Source organism: Vigna umbellata, chromosome 1, assembly GCF_029865625.1.
Source record: "Vigna umbellata cultivar VRB3 chromosome 1, Vumbellata_1.0, whole genome shotgun sequence".
NCBI classification, from domain to species: Eukaryota; Viridiplantae; Streptophyta; class Magnoliopsida; order Fabales; family Fabaceae; genus Vigna; species Vigna umbellata.
The window spans coordinates 34,756,807-34,782,367 of NC_142165.1; the positions used below are offsets into that span (position 1 = coordinate 34,756,807).

The 25,561-nt window shown below is 35.6% G+C and overlaps 1 protein-coding gene across 1 annotated transcript; it reads left to right on the forward strand.

The window, feature by feature from the left end:
* The first annotated feature begins 19,724 nt into the window (after positions 1-19,724).
* LOC148205228 (Ulp1 protease family protein) lies at positions 19,725-20,753 on the forward strand. Its single transcript, XM_088103912.1, has one exon. The coding sequence runs from the start codon at positions 19,725-19,727 to the stop codon at positions 20,751-20,753; it is 1,029 nt and encodes a 342-aa protein (XP_087960038.1).
* Positions 20,754-25,561: the final 4,808 nt, after the last annotated feature.

Genomic DNA, 25,561 nt, shown 5'->3' on the forward strand with positions numbered 1-25,561 from the left:
TGTATATTTTATTGCAATTAACCTATGTGGTGAGATTTAGAGTTTCCTTTAAGTTTTGGTTGTATTTAATTTAATATCCCGATTTTGTTTGGAATGTCCCGAGTAAAATTTAAAATTTTTAAAGTCATAATGTCATGTCATTGTAGAAATTCAATTATATAATACCAAAATTGGTAAAATAAAACGAAATAAAGAAAATCAGTTACATTGTCTCTAACATTTATAACACAAAAAACAACTTTAAATAAAAAAAAAAAAAATCTTTTTCTCACTCTCGTGTCTCTATCATGCATCTAGAGCATCTACAACATATGCTCCCGTATAATCAAAAGTTATACAATCATCACAAGACATACACAACCACAAACACAACAAATATGGATAAGCTACCATAACACAACTTAATAATAAATCAACTATCTACAACGTTATTCTACTAACTGAATCATTTATATACCATTATCATCATTAATATCCTCATTAGCTATATCATGACTACACCAAAATACATTCCAACTAATATCCTATTATCTTTAATTATGTTACATCAAATACAAGAACAACAACAAAAATAAACACTTTAATTCATAATACTCCATGATACTAACATTCAATCGACATAACATTACACTAGATCATTAAGAACACCTTCTCAAATTTATTACTTAACAGGAGTAGTTCTTATATATACCAATTAAAATTTTATTACAAACATTATAATTTCAATACCCATATTCAAAACACATACTGTCAAAATTTCAGGCATATTACCCACCACTAAAACAATTTGGCTGTACAACAAATACCTACCCACTAAACAGATAGAGACACATAACATTTAAACATCTTACTCCACCTATGGATATATTAGATAGCATCATAAGAAATATTCCTCTACTATCAGTAGGTAAATTTTAAAATTAACAGGAAAAACTCAAGTTACATGCTCAATATGATTTCCATGAATATTCACGTTCAACCATATATGACCATAACACCTCGACCTTACATATATTCAATTATATTTTGTAGTATACCTCGGTATGATAAATCCTAGAGGAAATAAGGTTGGACGGTCGGCTAAGGCGGAGGAGCTCACGAAGATGTGGGACGGTCGGCTAAGACGGGAGGGGCCCAGAAAGATGCAGTTGGGTGATCATTGTTAGACGTTAGAGATCAATTAATGTTACCAGAAACAGAACGTATGGCTTTAATGACCAAATAATGAGTAGTAAGAAAGAGAATATATGGCATTGATATAGTATTAATTAGCGGTTAATGGTCGTTACGATGACTCAGGACTATAAGTAAAAGATTTAAGTCCAGGTAAAGACATTTTTTCTTGAATAATCTTACCTTGATCTCCTGAAAAACTATTCTAACTTGAGCGTCAGAGTGTTTTCTTGCAGGGGACAACCGACCGGTAGCCTGAAAGGAGCTTTGAGAAGTGGAAGATTTGATCAGCAAAGCTAGGAAGTAGGAGGAACCGCAGTCTCGGACCCAGAATACTGAAACATTTGGCGCCCATCGTGGGGAGCTAACTAATGTGTCAAGGCGTAATAATCAGGGTGGAGGGCGAAACGCAGAAAATCAAGCCGAGGGTTGGTCATAGTGGGGAAAATCAGGCCCCGATTGATAATGTGGTTTGGGAAAACCTCCTGGTACTTGTGGAACACCCTGATCAAGCCGAGGGGCTTCATCCCTTTACCGTAGGGGTGATGAGGGCACCTATGCCAGAGAATAAAGTGCTCCCAATAATGGAGAAATATGGGGGATTAACAGATCCTGAGAAGCATCTTAGGTCCTTTGTGGATGCCATGGCCATTTACTCTTCGGATGACTTAGTCTGGTGTAGAGTGTTTTCGCTATCCTTGAAAGACGAGGCGTTGGATTTGTTTCATTCGCCACAGCTTGAGACTGTGGACAGATTTGCAACGTTAAGGTATTTGTTTAGTCAACAGTATGCATCAAACAGAATGCAGGGGTTGACGTATCTTGCTCTAGTTCGGATGAGGCAAGGAAGGGAGGAGACTCTTAAGACGTTTATGGATCGTTTTAATCAAATCGCGCGTTAGGTGAGGAACGTAGATCAGAAGTTGATAATAGGTGCCCTGACGACAGCCCTAAGCTCAGGGCCCTTTGTTGATTTTCTATATGCGGAGGAGCCTCAAACGTTGGCCAAGGCAACGAGGTTTATTCGGATTAAAGAGGGATGCGCTTTCCAAGAAACATAGAGAGGAAGTGGCTCCGTCCGGCAGGCCAAACCGAGGACGAAAGGATGGAGGAAAAATGCTTAGAAGAAATGAAGGAATGAATGACCAGAGGCATAGAGATCTTCCTAGGACGCCTCAATACGTCCATTATACACCTTTGAATGCACCTAGAGCAAGGGTGATGGAAGAAGCAATAAGAGCCGATTTGTTAACTTTAACTCAATCGCCTACTCCCAAGGGAGCTGATGGACGGAAGCATTGTCAACATCAGAACTTGGGACACACTACGGAGGATTGTATAACTTTGAAAGATAAGTTGGAAAGTTTAATACAGGTAGGACATCTACGAGGGTATGTGCAGGGTAAGAGGTTGAGCCCTACAGGAAGTGTCGGGCGTCCATCCAAAAGAAGTAATCATTTCAAGAGAGACGACCGAGAAAAGAAGGATTGGAGGAGTCGGAGTAGGAGCAGAGAACAACCCTTGAGAGGTGTTATCAACACTATTTTAGGAGGATTTGCTGGTGGCGGACCTTCGGTGTTAGCACGAAAATGACATCTGAGAAGTCTACACAGCGTTAATCGTGTAGAGATGGTGAAAAGGTCAATGCCGAGCATTACGTTTTCAAATGAAGATTTTCATGCTCCTGACCCTAGCCAAGACGACCCTATGGTCATAACGGCGGTAATTGCTCGGTACAGTGTAGGAAAGGTACTAGTTGACCAGGGAAGTTCGACCAATATTTTATATTGGAAAACTTTTCAACAGATGGATATGTCGGGGGACATGATCATCTCGTTTCACGAACAAATTTTAGGATTTGCGGGGGAGAGAGTGGACACGAGGGGTTATGTCGACCTAAGAATGTGCTTAGGGACGAAGAAGGATGCTAAGGAGTTGAAGATCAGGTTTCTATTGGTGGAAGCCAATACCTCATACAATGTTTTGCTTGGTCGTCCGTGTTTGAATGCTTTCGGGGCTATTGTTTCCACTCCCCATCTGACGTTGAAATATCCATTTGACAGTGGAAAAATCTGTGTTGTTCGAGCATATCAGAAGGTGTCTAGGGAGTGATATGTCGCGGGATTATGGATAAAACCCTGGATTTCAGATAAGAAGGTTAAGCGTTCAGAAGTGGCCATGGCAGAACTTGATCCTAGAGCTAATACAGAAGATCGAATGGAGTCGTTGGGGGAGGTACAACCTTTCGTACTAGGGACAACAGAAGAGCATAAAACTACCATTGGCCGAAGCCTTACAGAGTTCCAGAGCCGAGCGGTGGGTCGAATTCTGATCACGAATAAGGATCTGTTTGCGTGAACGGCAGCTGACATGCCAGGGATTCATCCTAGCATAATTTCCCACAGGTTGTCATTGTTTAAGAATGTCTGCCCGGTTGCGTTGAAGAAGAGGAGGTTGGGAGCGGAAAAAAGGAAGGCGGTGGAGGAAAAGGTCCGAAAGTTGAGGGAGGTAGGGTTCATTCATGAAGTGAAGTATACGACTTGGTTGGCAAATGTAGTGATGGTAAAGAAATCCAACGGACAGTGGTGGATGTGCACGAATTTTATTGATTTGAACAAGGCATGCCCAAAGGATTCATATCCTCTTCCTAGTATTGATGGCTTGGTCGATGGAGCTTCGGGGTATCAGGTGCTCAGTTTTTTGGACGCGTATTTGGGATATAACCAAATTCCCATGTACCACCCGGACCGCGAAAAACGACATTCATAACCGAGCGGTCTAATTATTGTTATGATGTGATGCCCTTCGGTTTGAAGAATGCGGGAGCCACATATCAACGGCTTATGGATAAGGTGTTCCAACAGAAGATCGGGAAATGCATGAAGGTATATGTAGATGACATGGTGGTGAGAAGTCAATCGATGGAAGAACATGTGAAGGATTTGGAAGAAGTATTTAAGCAGGTATGCAAGTTTGGAATGCGGTTAAATTCGACAAAGTGTACGTTTGGTGTGCCGATGGGAAAGTTTCTAGGTTTTATGTTGACCGCTCGGGGAATCGAGGCTAATCCTGATAAGTGTCGGGCAGTGCTGGAAATGAGAAGCCCAAGAAATATCAAAGAAGTCCAAAGGTTAGTGGGACGTCTAACCTCTTTATCTCGGTTTATTCCTAGACTAGCCGAACGCATACGACCTATATTGAGGATAATGAAGAAGGATGCCAAGGGAAGTTGGAGTGGTCAATGTGAGGAGGCCTTTAAAGAGGTCAAGGACGATCAGTTGTTGCAATACTTTCACAAAGCCAAACAATTGGCAGCTCAATTTAAATCTGTAGATCTGAAGCATATGCCTCGGGAAGAATATGTTCGGGCAAATATTTAAACATCTTACTCCACCTATGGATATATTAGATAACATCATAAGAAATATTCCTCTACTATCAGTAGGTAAATTGTTATAAATTGTAAAATTAACAGGAAAAACTCAAGTTACATGCTCAATATGATTTCCATGAATATTCACGTTTAGCCATATATGACCATCACACCTCGACCTTATATATATTCAATTATATTTTGTAGTATACCTCGGTATGATAAATCCTAGAGGAAATAAGGTTGGATGGTCGGCTAAGGCGGAGGAGCTCACGAAGATGTGGGACGATCGGCTAAGATGGAGGGGCCCAAAAAGATGCGGCTGGGTGATCATTGTTAGAGGTTAGAGATCAATTAATGTTACCAGAAACGGAACGTATGACTTTAATGACCAAATAATGAGCAGTAAGAAAGAGAATATATGGCATTGATATAGTATTAATTAGCGGCTAATGGTCGTTACGATGACTCAGGACTATAAGTAAAAGATTTAAGTCCAGGTAAAGACACATTTTTCTTGAATAATCTTACCTTGATCAATTTAAGTCCAGGTAAAGACACATTTTTCTTGAATAATCTTACCTTGATCTCCTGAAAAACTATTCTGAATTGAGCGTCAGAGTATTTTCTTGCAAGGAACAACCGACCGGTAACGTGAAAGAAACTTTGAAAAGTGGAAGATTTTATCAGCAGAACCAAGAAATAGGAGGAACCGCGGTCTCGGACCCAGAATACTGAAACATATTTCATACACAATTTATCATAAATCCATACTAACTATCTATAACTATTTGTCCTATTAATAAACAGTGATAATCATTAATACACAAAAATGTGAATTAGATATTAAACATTAACATATTGAATATTTATCCTATTAAATAGAATTGACGTCTTTTAATATTAAAACTAATTACTTCATATGAGTATTTCAGATTGTAACAGATTTACAATTACGCCATTCCTAAATTATATCTCCCTAGTTTCAAGAAATTATCAATTCAAAGCCATTCTATTCAACTCATAATTAACACTGCAAAAATAGAGTCTCACCATTCATATTGCAACACTTTTAAACATGTAGTCAATCACACTATCTATTCATTAAAACTGAATTCTAATAATTAGTATGCTATATTCAGCTTCAGTCTTAATATATCATATTCTGTTAACCTTTTAACAGGATGAGATATCAAATATCTGGTTAACATACAACCACTGGTTACACCCATGACTGTTCAGATGGTTATTAAAAGCACGTAAACTAACCTTTATCCCATTATCTTTTATTTAATATAAAATATACCCATAACATAAATATCATCCACTCACACATATTTCCCCAATCTCATTCAAATAAAACATACATTAAAATCCTCATTATCACTTATCCCCGAGGAACTAGAAATCTAGAAAACATATATAACATTTTACATCTAATTCAGCCTAATAGAACTTAACAAAACGTACTCCGTTACCAATACATGTCCTGTTCATAATTTACTAAACCACGAGAATGTGAAAACCAAGGAAATACATATACTAATATATTTCAAACAATTAATCCACTCCAATATCACCTCCAATACAAACTCAAATTTTGACATATTGATACCGTACCATTTTGTGCAAGCATATCTCCAATTACTTCATGAAAAAAAATATTCATGTTTCCCCTTTATAACAATTATTTTCATAGTAACCATCGACACTCAACAAAAAAATAAAACACATAAAACTTTAGTAATATCCAGACTCGCATCTTAACCTTGTGGTCCTATTCAGATTTATCCAATACTTTCATTCACCAATCCAGAAACAAAACAGATACTTAGAATCAACCATTTTCTTCATATTCAGAAGTATATTCACCAAGATCCTTATTTTATCATATTCTCTTCATAGCAACAAGGCTTATCCAATTACAACACTATAAACTCGCAACATTCCGAACAAGCAAATAAATAGTTTCACATAAAATACCAAAAATAAGTTTAGCTTCCCATACTAAAAAAAGAAAATCAAATATATCCCCAAATTCATCATTCAGTACAACAATAAAATAAAGGTAAGCTTCTCATACCTTAATCAATTATAAAGCTTTAAAACTTCAAGGATAACGCTCCCCTTTTTTCTTTTTTCTATTTCTATTTTTCTGTAATAAATCTTCTTTTATCTTTAAAAATAATTATATTATAACTAAAAGAAACCATCTAAGTAGTGTTCCCTATAAAAATATAAATAAAACCAGACAAAGGTTTCACATAAACCTTTCTTTAGGATTTGAACTAAAATTCATTCAATCATAAACAACCATCTCTACCAATAAACTAACACATCACATTAAAAATAGAAGACATCACAAGTTTAAAAGTCATACAATAACATGTGTTATACTTATATCAACAAAATAAATAAATAATATAAAACTTTATGTTTTACTCAAGACTTGCACACCAACTGAGTTACACAACACCTTTTAAACTCATGCAAATTCTAATAAAACATACTCAAGTCTTATTTATAAACTCTATTTTTTCTCAGATTTTACATTTAAAGTATAAGTTATAATAATTCTTCTAATCTAACTCTATTCGTTCTTTAAAGCTCAAGTTGTTGGATAAGTGGATATAAAGTCATGTAAAAAAGTCGTACCAGTCTAAAAATCTTGAGTATCTTGTACTTTTATTGTCTTTTGTTTCGGTTGAAATTGTCCGAGGGTCAGTCGTCCTTTCTTGCTCTGCTCTCTTTCGATCATCCAATCCTCTCCGAGAATGCAATCCACTCCGATGGGTTGTTGACCTGTAGAAGACACTCGACGCTCAAGTCAGATATGTTTCATAAAGAGGTCACTATTTTATTGGGATAGTAAAAAATATTTGTACTTGGATACCAAGTCCATTGATTAATCATTAGTGCAATATATTTTAGGACAATATAATCTGTCAATCACTCATAAATACCGTATATTCGTTCTTAATATGGCCATTAAACGTATTAATTGGTCATTAATGATATCTACCTTTCCTGGTTTGCGCTTGTCAGACAGTCGGTCGGTTGACTATTTTGGCTACAGATCTCTCCTTCGTCGATCGGTCACTAGGGTATAGTATGACATCTCAATTCAATTGTCAAAAGATTCATAAAAACTTTCAAAATATGCTTTTGAAATATTATTTTGTTTTAAGACCAATCCACCTTTTTGTTTGTGTTTAGTTGTTTTTTTAACAACACACATAATATAAAGTTAATTTTGGCCTTTGCAAAGGTTAAATTGATTTAATGTTTGAAAAAAAAGGGTTAAATATGTTTTTAGTCCTTAAACTATCAAGCGAATTTATTTTTAGTCCCTTTTTCAAAGTAAGCTACATTTTGATCCTTCTCCTTAGGAAACCATAATTTTTGTCTTCCAAAACCAACGATGTTAAAAAGAAGCTGAGCTGGCTAACAGTGGAGTGTCACGTCAATTTTTTTCTGTCACTCTTACTGTGTCAGCATCTCCTTCAACCCTTCTCCACAGAACCCTAATTTCCCTTAGAAACACCTATTCGCCATAATGCCGCAAGCCGCCGTCAATGTTGCACTGCCAACACAATGTCGCGTCGACTAGCCACCATGTCGCCGTGAAGCCGCAGCCGCAGAAACCCTAGCTTCCGCCATCCTCCATCACGCCCTCCACCATCAACTCTCAGACGCGAACAACCTCATCGCGCCACCACTTTCCCTTCATCATCGCGAGGCCGCCATCAAAACCTTGTCATCCTCCAAGCTCGCATCGGACCACCACCATGAGCAACCATTCGTCGTCGTCGTGAGCCTCCACAGTCGTAACCATCAGAATCACAAAACCCCTCAATTCTCTAGGAAACCTGCATTGTGAGACTTTTCTCTACGCCGCAAGCAATGCTGTCGAACATCCAAGCGACGAAGCTCATCGCGACTTTCTCCTCCTAACCTGCAAGACAAAACCCAGAAAATGCAGCAGCCCGAAAAACCACAAATCAAACCCAAAACAGAAACCTAACGCATGCCATGAGCTCGCGCAACCCCCACAGTGCTTCACCACCTCCGTTTGCGACGCCATCAAACGTGTAAGCAGACCCTAAATCAAAACCTCCAACGTGCTACTACAGGGAAGAAATTCCAGCCCGTTTCTCCTTCGCGACAATAGCCCTTATGGGTGCCAAGGCCTTTGCCGCCGGGGTGATTCTGGCCACGGGATTCGTCCACATGCTCTCTGATGCCACCGAATCAGTAGTCCCTCTAGACCTAGTTGTTTTGAGTAATGATATCTTCTCAGTTTTATTCTCCCACTTCTGATTCATCGCAGTACTGTACGATCTTGAATTTAAGGATGGCGGCTACGACTAGGATTTCTGCAGCGACGACTTCACAGTGGCATGGTGGCTGGCCGATGCGACATTGTGTTGGCAGTGTGGCATTGACAGCGGCTTGCGGCATTACGGCGACTAGGGTTTCTGAGGGAAATTAGGGTTTTGTGGAGAAGGGTTGAAGGAGATGTTGACATGGTAGGAGTGATAGAAAAAAAAAATTGATGTGACACTCTACTGTTAGCCAGCTCAGCTTCTTTTTAACGTTGTTGGTTTTGGAGGACGAAAAATTATGGTTTCCTTAAGGAGAAGATCAAAATATAGCTTACTTTGAAAGATTGAAAGAGGAACTAAAAACAAATTCGCTTGGTAGTTTAAAGACTAAAAACACATTTAACCAAAAGAAATCATATATAAAATACTTAATTTATTTTATTTGAATTTAATTAAAGTTAATGTAATTCCAACCATTTTAATTTAATAAAAAATAATTTTTTTACATTGAGTTATCAATTTGAAAAAATAAATACGTGGAATTGAAAAGACAATACTGTAGAATCACCAACTAATGAATTGTTTTATTAATTTATCTTTTTAAAAACAGTATAATCATATTTCTACATTCGATGCTTTTTATTTTTATAAAGGAAGATGTAAAACGATTTAAAATGATTTATATGAGAATTAATGTACGTAAATAAGAAAATTATCTTTGCTTATAAAATTTAAATTAATTTTTTTAATTATATGTAATTTATTTTTTATTTTTTATTTTTTATTTTATTCTTTTAAAAAATAAAATTACTTTGTATAGTGATTGAGTAGTAGATCTTGATTTTTTTTTTTAATTTTGAAATTAATCCAATAAAAAAAGATGGGTGGAAGATTTAACTTTTTGAATTGAATGACTTTTCTTCAAAAATTTGTTTTATATATTATAATCTTTTATACACAATACAAGCTAGGTAGCGCAACACTAAAACTATAAACTAAAACTTAATATTCTATTTTTAAATTTCTTAAATTTTTTTCTTGAAATTATGTTAAGGTGGGTTATTTTATAATTTCTAAAATTTTACTTGCTTAAATAAAATAAAGAAATACGAGTATCTACAATGTAAATAAATTACAAGAATCTCAATTAAAATTTTCGTTATTTATTTACATATATAATTATATATTATTATTTTGCAAGTTATATATTGTTATTTCACAAATATTCATACACTTGGTCCAAAAATAATAATAACAAATGAGGAAGGTTCAAATGGTTTATATAATACAATTTTCCTTTAAATAGCATTCCCACGTTAAAATTTTACTTGAAATCACTGTTATTATAAAATAAAACCTGAGTTGCTTTTTGAAATACACGTTCCAAAGATAAAATAATCGTGTTAAAGTTAAAGGAGTTTTCTTTTCTTTAGGAACATATTTTGACACTTGAAAGCTTTTTATTTTTTTATAACCACTTTTTTAAATTTTAATCGTAGAAAAACTTACATTTTTAGTAATTGTTTTATTTTAATGGTAACCTTTTCTTAATTACAATATTGAAATTCAAAATTTACTTAAAAGAAATGGAGTCTATTGTCTACTAAAAACATGTGGATAAGCTTTGTCCTTTTTAAGAAAGAGGTGCAATGCTTTAAAGAAAAAAATTGATAATTTGGTACACTTTTTCACTTATCCCTATAATTGAATGTGCTCCGTATTGCGTCCAGAATCAATGCCCACTTCAGTTGACTAGTTACGAATGTTTTTCAGCAAAAGGAGAATATAACACAACCAAATTGATGAGTAAGAAGGTGACTTCCACTAAAGCTATAATCATACATAAAGAAGCGCATCTTTGAAATTTGGGGGCATCCACGTATAGCCTTCCAAACTCCAAAATTGTCATTTCTATGAAGTCAAAAACTTAGTACATTATCAGTGTATTTTCAATAATTTATAAGAAAAAAAATTAGTTAGTGTCAAATATATAAAATATATTAACTCTAAAAAAATTATTTTCAAATATATATATATATATATATATATATATATATTTATTGGGAAAGTCAAGTTTTCCTAAATCATAACTACGGTCTGTCATTGCGTATCCGGTTTAATTGTATTTGTATTAGTTAAAATAAAAATAATGAGTGTCTTGATTTCCAAATAAGATAGTAATGAGAAAATATAAGAAAAAAAACGTATTTAAATTGTCTGTCATGTCAACTTTTAAACGACGTAAAATTATATTCACGGAAAAAATACTCAAATAACATTATTAGAATTAATCATCATATCTAAAATATTGTATGTTTTCGATATCAAAACTATATCATGATTTTATTTCTCATATTAGAGAATTATGGAAAAAAAATATTTAAATTATTCTTTACATTTAATCATAAACAATACGATACTTACGCACAACAACACTAAGATTAATCTTCCCATATATAGCATTATAAAACATTATTAAAGTATCAATATAAAAACTAGTTATTAAAACTTTATCAACAAATTTTAGAATTTTAACTATTGACAAAAATATCTATAATAAGTAATGAATTTATCGGTAAAATTTGTTAGTAAATTAGAATTTTTATTATCAACAAAAGTATTTTTCGACCGTGGATCTATATATTAATAATTTAGAAATTTTATTACCAACAAATATTTTTATCAATAAAATGGATGTCAAAGTTTTCGCTTTGGACTTCATGACATTTTTTGAAAACTTCATCGATAATTAATTTATTTTAATATTCATTAATAAATTTGTTATTAATGGATTTTTAAAAAGGTGTGAGTAAATTTGTTAGTAATTGAATTTTTAAAAGTTTGTTGATAAATTTGTTGATAATTGAACTTTTTTAAAATTTGTTGGTCATTGATTTTTTCAAAATTCATTGCTAAATTTGTTAGTAAAATGGTCACCAAATTTGACAATAAAAATTGGTCATAAATTAATTCGAGATATATAAGAAGAAGAAAAGGGGAAGAAGGAAGAGGAAAAGGAGTTGAAAGCAATAGCGATAACAACGACAACAATGGTAGTGGTAGTGACGGAGGAGAACAAGAAGAAGTAGGAGAAGAAGGAAAAAAAAGGAGCCAAAGGTGGTAGTGGTGATGGTAGCGGAGGAGACAATGATGGCTAACTACTAGTAATTTTTTACTGATAAATTTTAGTCCTCGATTTAGCAACAAATTTTTCTTATCCATTGGTTAAATTTATCGATGAGCATTTTATCAAAGAATAATTCATCGATATTTGATTTATTGACAAATTTTTGAGATTACTAATGAATTTTGTCCATTGGTAATTTTGTTTTTTGTTTTTCTTTTACTATACAAAATTATTAAAGTTGAATTATATTTTTTAATAATTTCTTTCTATACTATATCAGATATTATACGTCTACTAAAAATAATATTACATTATAATTATAATTGATACAAACCTCATTTTACAAATCAACTTAATATGATTATATTAAGTTTACACTATACTTCTTTTTTATATATTATAAGATAGAATCAAAGTCATGCTATATTTCTAAATCACTTAATTATCTTAAAAAGTGTGTTGAATTAAATTGTATATGATGGCTGCAAAACCAACGACAGATGCACCGATCGTAATGTAGCAAATGATAAATGTCATTCTCCCCTAAGGGACTTGTGCAACATTTGACAACTCTCATAATTCACAACTAAACTAGACATAAAAATAACAAAAATACAAGAAACTATTTTTGTATTTTTATCAAACAGTTGGTATTTAGGGAAATGTAACATAGAGTATTTAAAATTTGTTAAGACTAGAGTTAGTCCACTTCATTCTCATGCACTAACAAACACCCCAATTCCATATTCATATCAAAATCAACTCACCAATATACTAAAATCCTATTCCTAATTGCTTTGAGCCTACGATAACTCATCAAGTTTGTTAACACAGCGACAAGTATACCGAATCGTATCAAGTAATATAAAATGGTAAGACTAAGTACCGTATCCTAGAAGACTCACGACACTAAACAGTCATGTAATACCTTAACTAATTAAGACTTAAGAACAATTTCAATTGTTTAGAATGCAAAATGCAGAATAAGTAAATATGAATGCAATTTGATCAATTGGGGCAAAACACAAAAGTGAATGGATGATTTTAATAATATAAGATGAGTATGTTGTTGGGGTTTAGTCTTCACCATCTTTACTCTCATGCATATAAGAATTCATCTTCTTCATTTTATTGTTAACGTCACTATCCAAATTACTTAAAACTCAATCCCTCGGTGAAGAAAGTCTATCCTTAATTATTAGACCACAATCCCTTGCATCCCTAATAATTAATTTTGCATTACAAACAAAAGCTTAAGACAACCAAACCTCCTATCCCCATCCCTGGGCAATATTGCATTTAGGAAAAATTCTCCATATTGTGGTTTTTAGGTATTTTCCAATAACAAAGAAGACCATAAAATCATGCCATGAATGATCAAAACATAAGACACATAGAGCAAAGGAGAAAATCCCTAACAATTAATGAAAGAAGAATATAATAATTCAAAACAAATTCAAATACATGAGAGTTTAGATGTTACATCTTCCCCAACAACAAATGAGTTTAGTTCTCCATAATCATGGAAAAACTAGATGTACAATGGAATGAAAGTGATAGAAAAACCCTAGAAACTGAAGAGGAGAGCTCCCGCATCCAATTATGCCTTAGAGAGTGAAAAAGCGTATTTTTACATTTCTACTGCCCAAAGATACAAACCCCAAGATGAAAAAAATCCTTAAATAGAGTAGAAAACAGAGTCCAAGCCCACATGCTAGCGCTTAGCGCGCCTAATTAGGGCAGTCAAGCGCTGTAACAAGAGGAGTGGCGCTAAGGGCCCTGAAAAAGGAAACCAGGCGGTGTACGATACAAGGAGGATGGCGCTCTATGAGACATCCTGCGTTGAGGGCTCCAAAAAAGGGCAACCAAACGCCCATACGACACATCCTGCGCTGAGGGCCCTAGAAAGGGGCAACCAGGCGTCCTGCGACCTTTTGTAGCCTTCTTTTCTGGTGCTTTTTCTGTCTTTTCTGGATTCCAAATCCTTGGTACTTTAACTCCTCTTCCAAATCATTCCAATTTCCTACACAATCAAAGGAATTTAGTGATAAAAATCATAAGTTCTAACTTCAACTCTCTTTATTCACAACTTAACTAAAAACAAGAGTTCAAGCAAGTTTCTAAGTCAAAAAGGGCTCATTTAGTATCAAAGTTGAATCACAAATAACGGTAAAATCAATTGTTATCAAAGTTCTAATCTCTTGAATCCTCAACAAGCAATAATGCATTAAATCCAAGAGACTTAAGATAACTAATGAATCATGTTTTATCCCTAGATACAAGCTTCATTAGGTATTCAAATTCAGTTCTATGTTCAAGTCATATTTCCCAATAGATCAAAAACTAGAAATAAAGCATGACCAATACACATCAAGCATTAAGCATGGAAATTGAATACTAACATGCATTAGAAAAGCATATGTTATTAACAACACAAGAGTTCCATGTTTTACAAGTAGGGATGGCTCACCATGGTTGAGAATTTAAGGTTCTACAAATTAAAGAGATAAGGAAGAAATGGAAACCAAAAGAGAAGATGCAAGCCCTCTCTCGAGGTTCTTGGTAGTTTCTCCATGCTTAGATTGTGTCTTCCCCTCATATCAACCCTGTTGAGATTGTTGATAGGGGAGTGTCAATATCGAATTTCGTCCGGATTGGTTTTTTAGCTTTACCGTAGACTGTTCTCCTTTGTTTTATTATTTACCCTTTTTTTTATTTTTATTTTTATTTTTATTTTTATTTTTATTTTTATTTTATTATTTTCATTTTTTTATTTCTATTTATTTATTTATTTATTTTCTTATTAGTTTTTTTGTGTCTTTAGTTTTTGTTTTTTTAGTTTTTACCTTTTTAGTTTATTAAAAAAAGAAAAGAAAAGAATTAAGAAAAGGGGGCGTTTTTGTCTTTAGTGAAAAAAGAAAAGGGAAACAGTGTGTGTGCGGGAAGGGGGGCAGGAAACCGTTTCTGCAGAGTGCGCGGGTGTGGCAGAGACGTTTTGGAGTCTACAGAATTGGCACATACACGATTTGGTATACGGAATTGCAGAGTGGCAGAAAAAGCACAGAAAAGCATAGAGAAAGGGGATATGGGGGAGAGTTTCGGGGGCCTGGAAAAGAGGAAAAGAGATCCATTGCTGGAGATGGGAGAGCAAAGAGAGGAGTGTGCAAGGGGTGGGAAGAGCAGAGGAAAAGCGAAAGCGAGTCCACAGTAGAGGAAGGAGAGGGCTAATCGTTTCATTGAAGGTAAGTATCCCTAATTTATGTTATCCGCATTCGTTCATAGTCATACTGGTATGAATTTTCGATTATCCTGCTGTTTCGTCCACTATTCCATTCATTTACATTCAATATTCATGCTCGCATCACCTTAATCCGAGTTGTGATCCCCATTATACTGTCTTCCTTCGGTTGCTAGACCGAATAAGCTGTCATTCACGTAGGGCTCTTGCTCCAGCTTCCACTTCGCATCTGCATCGCTAGCAAACAACCACCATCATCATTATCATATTTCAGCCCCTGAAGCACCCAAGGTCACGAACAGAGAGCACTAAAACAGATTCCATTCCAGCCTCATCCTACCCTTAACCATCTTTACCCATTTCCCGACTCCAACCTTTGTCTCCCTCCCTCGCAAGCCTCCGTCAACCCCTTTGATCCTCTACTCCTCTGGTCATCGTGTTCACACCCGTAACCACCTCCAACAAGCATAACCCAATCAACACACAAGGCAGAACAAATCCAGCATTCACCCCTCACATTCAGATGTATACAACACACTCGTAATTTTCAATCCCGGTAAAACGTCAAATCAATCAATGCCAAATTAATCAGTAAATCAATAAAAAACGATAAAAATTAAGGGAAGAAGAGAGGGAAAGGTGGTGTTGCGGGGACGATTAGCAGGTGAGAAAATCTTCGAAGGGAGAGGGAGGAGAGTGACGCTGGTGGCGCCGGTGAAGAAGCGCGCTCCAGCTAGAGGCGACGGTGGCCGGCTCTGGCAGAGGCGGCGGCAGGCGGTGCCCAAGGTGGAAAAGCCTCAACCCTAGGCTGGTGCGAGAGAAGCGAGGGAGAGAAGGTAGTGACGCCGCGGTCGGCAGTGGGTCTGGTGGCGCGAGTTGTCGCCGGCGAGGCCAAGGCGCGTTCTGGTTGAGGCGACGGTCGCCGGCGCTGGCATAGGCAGCAGTGAGCCTGCGGAGAGAGTAAGAGACCTTGGGTCTCTGGAGAGTGTGTGAGTTGAGGGAGCGAGCTTACGGGAGAGTGTTGGATCTGAGTGGGTGAGGAATGGAAGGGAAGATGCCAAACCCCTAGGGGATTCTAGGTTAGAAACCACCCGGGTGGGCCAAGCCCAGAAATAAACGCATGTTATTAAGCCTTTTTTGAATGTTCGTCACCGGCCTCCTCTCCAAACGTCCGTCCGGCCACTTCTTGGACGGACCGTTTGGTGACCAGCTCCAACAATGAACGCTCGTCATTCAGCCTTCTTTTCCAGTGTCCGCTCGTCATCTCCCCAACGAGCGCTCGTCACTCAGCCTCCATTTCTCAACGTCCGTACGTCATCTCACCCAACGAGCGCTCGTCATTCAGCAACACTTTTGAGTGTCCGCTCGTCACCTCCCAAACGAACGCTCGTCATTCAGCCTTCTTTCCCAGTGTCCGCTCGTCATCTCCCCAACGAGCGCTCGTCATTCAGCTTTCTTTCCCAGTGTCCGCTCGTCATCTCCCAAACAAGCGTTCGTCATTCAGCCTCCATTTCTCAACGTCCGTACGTCATCTCACCCAACGAGCGCTCGTCATTCAGCAACATTTTTTAACGTCCGTTCATAATCTCCCCAACGAGCGCTCGTCTTTCAGCCACATTTTTGAACGTTCGTTATCTCCCCCAATGAACGCTCGTTATTCCGCCTCATTCTCATCGTACGTTCGTCACCTCACCCAACGAACGCTCGTCATTCTGAATCCTTTACCAACGTCCGTTCGTCGGGCCGTTCGGCACTCCCTTTCTCATTTGGGCCCCCATTATTTGCTTTATTTACTTATTTGTTTTTTTTATTTCTCTTTTTATTTCATTTATTTTCTTTATCTTATTTCATTTGTTTTTTTGTTTTATTTTATTTTTAATTTATTTATTTTATTTTCATTGTATTTTTTTGTCTTATTTTATTTTATTTTTATTTTTTTTATCTATTTATTCTAGATATCTACATATCCTAAAATATATGTTTAATAATACAATATTTATAGCCTAAATAAAAGAATTTACAGAAGTACATTTAAAGGTTTAGGCACATGTGTGATCGCACGCATCGTCCTTGTGCTAAAACCTTTTCTTCTTCTTTTCTCAAATAATAATAAAAATATTTTAAAAGGTTTAGGCACATGTGTGATCGCACGCATCGTCCTTGTGCTAAAACCTTTTCTTCTTCTTTTCTCAAATAATAACAAAAATACATTAAAAGGTTTAGGCACATGTGTGATCGCACGCATCGTCCTTGTGCTAAAACCTTTTCTTCTTCTTTTCTCAAATAATAACAAAAATACATTAAAAGGTTTAGGCACATGTGTGATCGCACGCATCGTCCTTGTGCTAAAACCTTTTCTTCTTCTTTTCTCATATAATAATAAAAATTCTAAAGGTTTAGGCACATGTGCGATCGCACGCATCGTCCTTGTGCTAAAACCTTTTCTTCTTCTTTTCTCAAATAATAACAAAAATATTTTAAAAGGTTTCATGGGTGATCGTTCGCATCGTCCTTGTGCCAAAAACTTTTCTCCTTCTCACATAAAAGAAATACCAAAATATAAAACATTCACATTTTCAAACAACAAACAAATTGCTACCCAGAACTACGTGATCCTTGATTCTCCATCAAGATTGGAGATACGTAGGAGCAAGGCTAGTCCTTGTCAGGTTCACTTCCCAAAAATCCCAAAATCATTTCAAAACGAATTTTCAATCAATTTCTCAAACAAATCTTTCAATCAATTTCTCAAACAAATCTTTCAATCAATTTCTCAAACAAATCTCTCAAGCATTTTCAAAAAGAACTACGTAACCCTGATTTCTCATTTTGAATGAGAAAACGTAGGAGCAAGGTCAATCCTTGTCGGGCCCAAAAAACTAAAAAAATATATTTTGTTTTAGGGGATAGTTAAACATTTTGAAAACCACATCACATTGGTGCATTTAGTTAAAGGTACTGCCTTAGGGCAGGCGTTGTAGGGTGCTAACACCTTCCCTACACGTAACCGACTCCCGAACCCAGAATCTGGTTCTGGTAGACCATGCCTTATCCTTTTTATGGTTTTTCCGTAGTTTCCCAGAATAAACTATGGTGGCGACTCCAAATCTCTTTTTCAAAACCCGTTTCCTTTTTTTGGATCGTCGTCCCGTCGCGATTCCGGTTGCGACAGGGAGCAAAGGTTTAGCTTAACCCACAATCTCAGTAATATCTGAGTTTTTGATGATGACAACACATAATTAATAACACATGTATATTCTGTGTTACATGTTCCATATTTACATGTTATATGCTTTTGATCATTGTGTTAAATCTGTTTAAGCATATATGAGAGCAAGTTTGTGTTGTTCATTGCATTTCACTATGTTACATATGTGTTTTTATGTGTGAATGCATGACATATGATGTCGAAAAGAAAACTCACAAGCAGTTATGTTGAACTTTAAATGTGTGGCAAAACAACAGTTTAAAGTCGACTTCATTGTAGGGTGAATCGATTAAAACTCGTGTCTTTGCACAAACGTTTTTCAAGTGTGTTGTGAGAATTTTCAAAGAGAAAGTTTTTCAAAACTATGCTTAACATTGTTGCATAATCGATTGCATGCGTGATTCTAACATTTTCATATCTTTTGTAGAAAGTGTTGATCTTACATAAAGTGAAGAAAAGCTCCAAGAAACAAGAGTGACCATGGTGATCATCTACTTGCGATTTCTTGAAGAGCAAGATTGCTGTGTTTTTCAAAGGCTGATCAACTTGCACATTTGGGCGTCATTGAGAGATCAGATTCTACAATCTTTTGAAGATTGGTTTGAAGTTCCCTGTTGGCGTTCTTGACTTTGAGAGTGTCTCAAAGGGTTTAGACAGCATAAGAGGGGATTCTTGCTGCTGGTCTTGTTGTGTATTGCCTATATATTTTGATTAGAGGGTTAGAGAGGTGTTTCATATTTTTGACGTGAGGTCGTTATAAAAGCCTTTTTGTAAAACCCTTGATCATTATGGTGCATTGAATTCCTGTGGTTGGAAGGACACTAGATGTAGGCTTGGCCGAACCAGTATAAAGACATAGTGTTAGAATTTTCTCATCCCTACTCTCTTTATTCAATCGATTACGTTCTGCACTCATTCAATAAAATTTTCGCTGCATTAAAAATCTTTTACCTTGCAATTCAAGAAAAATATTAAAGCATCATTTTTGTGAAAAAGATTTTAAAAGATTTTATTTTTTTACATTTCAACAATTCACCCCCCTCCCCCCCTCTTGGTGTGAGAAATTGAGCCATTCTATTTTAACAATTGGCACCAGAGCTTATTTTCATAAAATATTTGAAAAACTAATCGATTACTATTTCTGTTTAATCGATTGATCCTGGAAAATGACTTTCAATTCTCAGACCTTTGGTGAAGGTGCATACACAAATAGACCACCACTATTTGCTCGAGAAAACTATGCTTTTTGGAAAATAAGGATGCAAATCTTTCTTGAATCCATGGATAAAGGAGTTTGGGATGCAACTCTAAACGGTCCATATGAACCCACTCAAATTGTGAATGGAAAAACTGTTTTGAAAAACTTTTCTGAGTGGACTCAGGATGAGAACCGTAGAGCACAATATGATGTTAAAGCTAGAAATGTAATTGCTTCTACGCTAACAATGGATGAATTTTTTAGGATATCACAATGCAAGATTGCAAAGAAAATGTGGGACGTTCTTGAGGTGACGCATGAAGGCACAAATGAAGTAAAACATGCCAGGAAAACCTCCCTTGTACAAGAGTATGAATTATTCAGAATGAAGGCTGGTGAGATGATTTATGAAGTACATAAAAGATTCACACACATAGTAAATCATCTCATGGCTCTCGGCAAAGTGTTTGATAAAGGGGAGATAAACATAAAGATTATGAAAAGTCTCAACAGGAGCTGCCAGCCAAAGGTAACATCCATATCTGAATCAAGAGATTTGACTAACATGAATATGACTACTTTGTTTGGCAAGCTCAGGGAGCATGAACTGGAACTTAGAAGGCTGAAAGAGGAAGAAGAAATTGAAGAAAAGAAATCAATTTCTCTAAAAGCCACAACCAAGAAATCCTCCAAGAAGGCTGAATTTGAAGTTGAATCAGATGTAGAAGTACTAGAAAAAGAAATCATGAATATGATTGTGAGAAAATTTAACAGATTCATTAAGAATAAAAATTATACAACTAACAATGCAGGCTTTTTAAGAGGAGGAAAGAAGAGTTCAAGAAGCAATGTTGTACAATGTTATGAATGTGGAAAGGATGGTCATATCAAGCCTGACTGTCCAAACTTGGAGAACAAGCAGAAAGAATTCACCAACTATCCTCAGGACAAGAACAGAAAGCAAAGGAAAGCATATATTGCTTGGGAAAATAGTGATGGAGATTATTCAAGAGATGATGATTGTAGCGTTGAAGAGGAGTCAAATTTATGTTTCATGGCAGGATCTGCATACTCTGTGAATGTGTTTCTCTATTTTGGTAACACTCTGTAATACTCGAGTCGACGTTGTCTTTAATGAAACTGATTAATAATCTCTATTTTTGGGCTTTTCTATTTTGAAAAACTTAAGCGGGCTTGATTGAATGTGTTTGTTGTTCGCGCCCTCATACACTGGAAGTTTGTAAAACTGTGTTAGTATTTAGTGTGTTCAATTTGTGTAATCTTCACTACCCTAGAATAGAAGAAGAGTGTTCAAGAGTTCAATATCATATGGCATCCTCAAATCGTCGCTCAGGAGAAAGGAGAGGAAAAGCAGTGGCAATTACAATAAATCTTGATCCCTCAGACTGGATCAATGATGATGAGACAAGAATAAGATTTCTGGATGGAAGAAACAAGATTGTTGTTCCTCCCAAGTATCTAAACTTAAGTTTGTTCGAAAGGGACAACTTTCTATTTCTGGGATGGCTGGAAACTCAAGAACTCTCTACATTGATTCAAATGAAGGGTGACTGGTACCCTGATCTAGTTAGGGTGTTCTATCACAATTTGGAAATTTTGAATGGTGATATTCGGTCAAAGGTGAAGGGTGTGAGTATATGCATTGATAATAATGTATGGCAACAAGTTGGTTGACTAAGAGATGAAGGAATACTATCTCATTTACCAAACTTATAAACAAGTCGTTGGCTAAAGAAAAAAGATCTTGACAGAAGCTGGCTGAAATTTCTGGAAAAATACACTATTGAAAGACTCTTTGTGCATGAAGGTTTAAACATGGAAGAAAAGATAACAGCATATCTTCTTGCATGGGTGATTCTACCTGAAAGATTGTTGCAGGATAGAATGACCACAGAAGATGTTTATTTGTTATATGCGATCAAGAATGATGTTCCCACCAACTGGGTTGAGGTTTTAAAAGATCACATGACTGAAGCTGCCCTAAGTCAATCACACTATCTGCCATATGCAGTTCTGGTCAGCAGAATATTAATTCTTCAAGGTGTAAATGTTGATGGAGAACAGAAATGCTCATGTAACTGTAAAATTATATTAACCGAAACACTATTGCGTCTCTTGGGTTAGCAAAGACAATGAGAAGGTGGTGCTTCAAAGGGGAAGAAGACATGGTCTATAGTTCAGGTAGCACACCTACTGTAAATGAAGACAGAACCAATTTTCTTCCTGAAACTATTTTTGAGAGGTTTGTAGCTGACTAGTTCAGAAATCTAAATGAAAGGGTGACAAACCATGAGAGAAAACTTGACAATGCTCAACATCAGAGAGAAGATGTATCTTTTGACAAACACTCTATGAACTCGTCTGATTCAAAATAGGGCTTTGAGATTACACATCTTGAGTCTTGTGTTTATGTTTTAAGTCATTTAGTTTTTTGTGTTCTTATTGTAGTGTTTCCTGTTTTTTTTTTTTGTATTGTTGGCTTTATATGCCAATTTTGTTTTGGTTTGATCTCATTGTACTTCCCGATTAAATATCAATGAAATTAGAGTTTATGGTTAGCTCAATTTGTGAATGAAAACTTATACTTGTGATTGAGTAAAACAAATAGTACTTAAATCGATTCCACAATGATTGTATGCAAATGAAGTATTACTTACTGTTACATTCATACATTTGCATACTCATATATTATCTGTGATAATTCCTGCACTATATTGATTCTAAAGGGCTTGATCTAGAAAGACCATGAAAGGTTTTGCACGCAAATCAATTGCTGACAGAGGCGATATGGAAAACCAACTTACAGAAAGCAAGAAGTCGATTACGACTAAGATCGAAATGATTGAATACCAACAGGGGTTAAAGATTCCAAACTTTGGAATATCTGTTATCTTTAAACCTTGCTTTATATTCCGTGAATGTTTATTTAGCTTATATCTTAATGTTTATTCGTTGTATCTTTGCTCTGAGATGATAAGAGAATAAATTGTGTTTAATGATTGAAATTGTATCAAATATGATATGTTATTACTGTTTTACATTTACTCTGATACAATGTTGAAACATGTTTTCACATGCTCTGAAATATAATCTGATTATTGCATTGTGCATATGTGTTTTCAGATTGTAACATGCATAATGACAGGGGGGCATTACATATCATTGATCTATTTCACATGTATTCATTTCAGCGGGAGAAAATCCTAAATCATGTGAGTAGTATTGTCAGGGGGAGCATCATAATCTCTTTTTGATATATCTGATGCATCTCTATGTTACTGATTATCTATATATCAATCATTGTTTGCTTACCTTTTTTGCTAATGCCCAAAGGGGGAGAATTATGATGATTGGTAATTAATTACCAATCATCATAATTCTCCCCCTTTGGTTGATAATTTGTATTGATTTGTGCAACATGGTTGTTTATTAATCATTGTTCTGCATCATAAAAGGGGGAGATTATTGAGATTATTGATAAGGGGAACAAAGGTTTAGCTTAACCCACAATCTCAGTAATATCTGAGTTTTTGATGATGACAACACATAATTGATAACACATGTATATTATGTGTTACATGTTCCATATTTACATGTTATATGCTTTTGATCTCCAAGAGCTCCTCGCTCTTCTTCCTATTGCACACGAACAGGGATACAACACAATCAACAAGTGTAGAATCCTTTTATGATCACAGCAAATACACTTCAGCAGTGCGGATACAATCAATCAGTCAAGATCTCAAATTTCCTCTCAAGAATCCTTCAAGTTTCTTCAAGATCTTTTCTTCTTGATTCTTGGAGCATCAATGCAATTTGTAAAACTTTCTCAGATCAAAACTGCCAGATATGAAAATGTAAAATGATCAAGTGGTCTACAGAAATACAAGCAATGCATCAATTTATAGTTTTTGTCATAATAGACGCAAAGTAATCGATTATGTTAGTAATGTAATCAGTTACATAATAAAAAAATAGATGTGACAGAATCACAACTAACTCATCTCTTAATTGAATGCAAAACAAATGTAATCGATTCTCATTTAATGCAAGTCAAAACATATTTAAAAAATATGACTGTTAGAGCAATTTGACTCAGCTGAAAAAATAGTTTTCAAAAGATAGCAGACTTAATTGATTACATAACATGTGTAATCGATTAAGCTTAACACTTCAACAAATTTTGAAAACTTTTTCTCTTGAAAAACTCATCACAACACATTTGAAAATGATATATGCAAAGACACGAGCTTTAATCGATTCACCAATTAACGAAATCGATTCTAACTTGTTGCTTTTGCCACAGTTCAAAACTTAAGCTTTTGTGCTTGTGGTTTTCATTACTTAGAAACATACGGTATGCATACAGAGATATATTCACATCATAATCACAGTAGTATACAGAAACAACAATATGTTCAACATATGCATTAATTAGCAATAAGCATTTATATATTCACATTTTCGTTGTGTCAATCTGTGTTGTTACAATCAATGTGTTGTCATCATCAAAAACAAACACAAGATTTAGGTTTAGCACTTTCATAACGGTTGAACTTACCGTTATTTGATACTTAATTTTGATACTAAAAACACCATTTTTCACTTAGAAACTAGCTTGAAATCATAGTTTTGTGTGAATAAGACAGTTAAAGGTGAATTTAATGATTTTATGCTAGATTTCCTTATTTTCAATAGGAATTGAGATGATTTGGAAGAAGAGTTGAAGTAGTAAGGAGTTGGAACTCAGGAAGAGCTGGAAAAGAATCAGAAGGAGAATCGCAGCAACGTTGAGCGCCATTTTAGTGGCCCTCAGCACCGGAGTACACTGTCTCACGCTTGGCTACCCTTTTTCTGAAGCTGTCAGCGCAGGAAGTCCCTGGCTCGCATCTGGGCGCCTTTTTTGGGGCGCTGAGCGCCACTTCCTCGAGTCACACCATGCCTACTTGCCTTTTGAGCTGACCCTGAGCGTTATATGATTCGGCACGCCGTCCGGGCGCCCTAAGTGGAGCGTTGAGCGCCAGTTTCGTGGGCTTGGACCTATTTTCTGTTATTTTTATGTTCTATTTAAGACTTGGACGTCCTAGGGATTGTATCTTTGGACGGAAGAGGCGCAGAAACACACCCTTTGACCCCTCGAAGGTGGATTTGGGTGTGGAAGATCTTATCTTCAACTTCTAGGGTTTTATCTTTCATTCTTTTCCATTATTCATCTAGTTTCACCATGCCAATGATGAACTAAACTCTATTTCTTGTTGGGGAATGATGTAAACCTTTGTAAACTCTCATGTATTGAATTGATTCTTAATTATATATGCTTCTTTCATTAATTGTTAGGATAATTCTTCTTCGCTCAATGCTTTCTTTGTTTAACTCATTCATTAGCATGATGTATTATTTGCATGAGTAACGGAAGGTATCTTACAATTCAGGTTCTAGAGAATTATTCCCAAAAGTAGTATTGCCAAGGAATAGGGATATGAGTTTTGGTTGTCTTAAGCTTCTTATCGTAAGAATTAATTATTAGGGATGATGAAAGACATTATGATCTATAATTAAGGATAGGCTTTCTTCACTGAGGAATCAGGTTTTAAGTAATTTAGAAAGTGACATTGACATTAATGAAGAAGTAGAATTCGTATATACATGAGAGCAGACTAGGTGAAATCTAACCCCCAAATACATATGCATCCCATAAGATCAAATTCATTTGTTCATCTTTGCACTTTTGTCTAATTGATCAAGTTGCATGCATATTTACTTTTCTGTATTTGCATTTTAAACCAAAAGATTTTATTTTCAAGTCTTATTTAATCAAGAAATCACATAACTGTTTCTAGGGAAACGATACTTGGTCTTACCATGTTTATTACTTGATACGATTCGGTATAGTTGTCG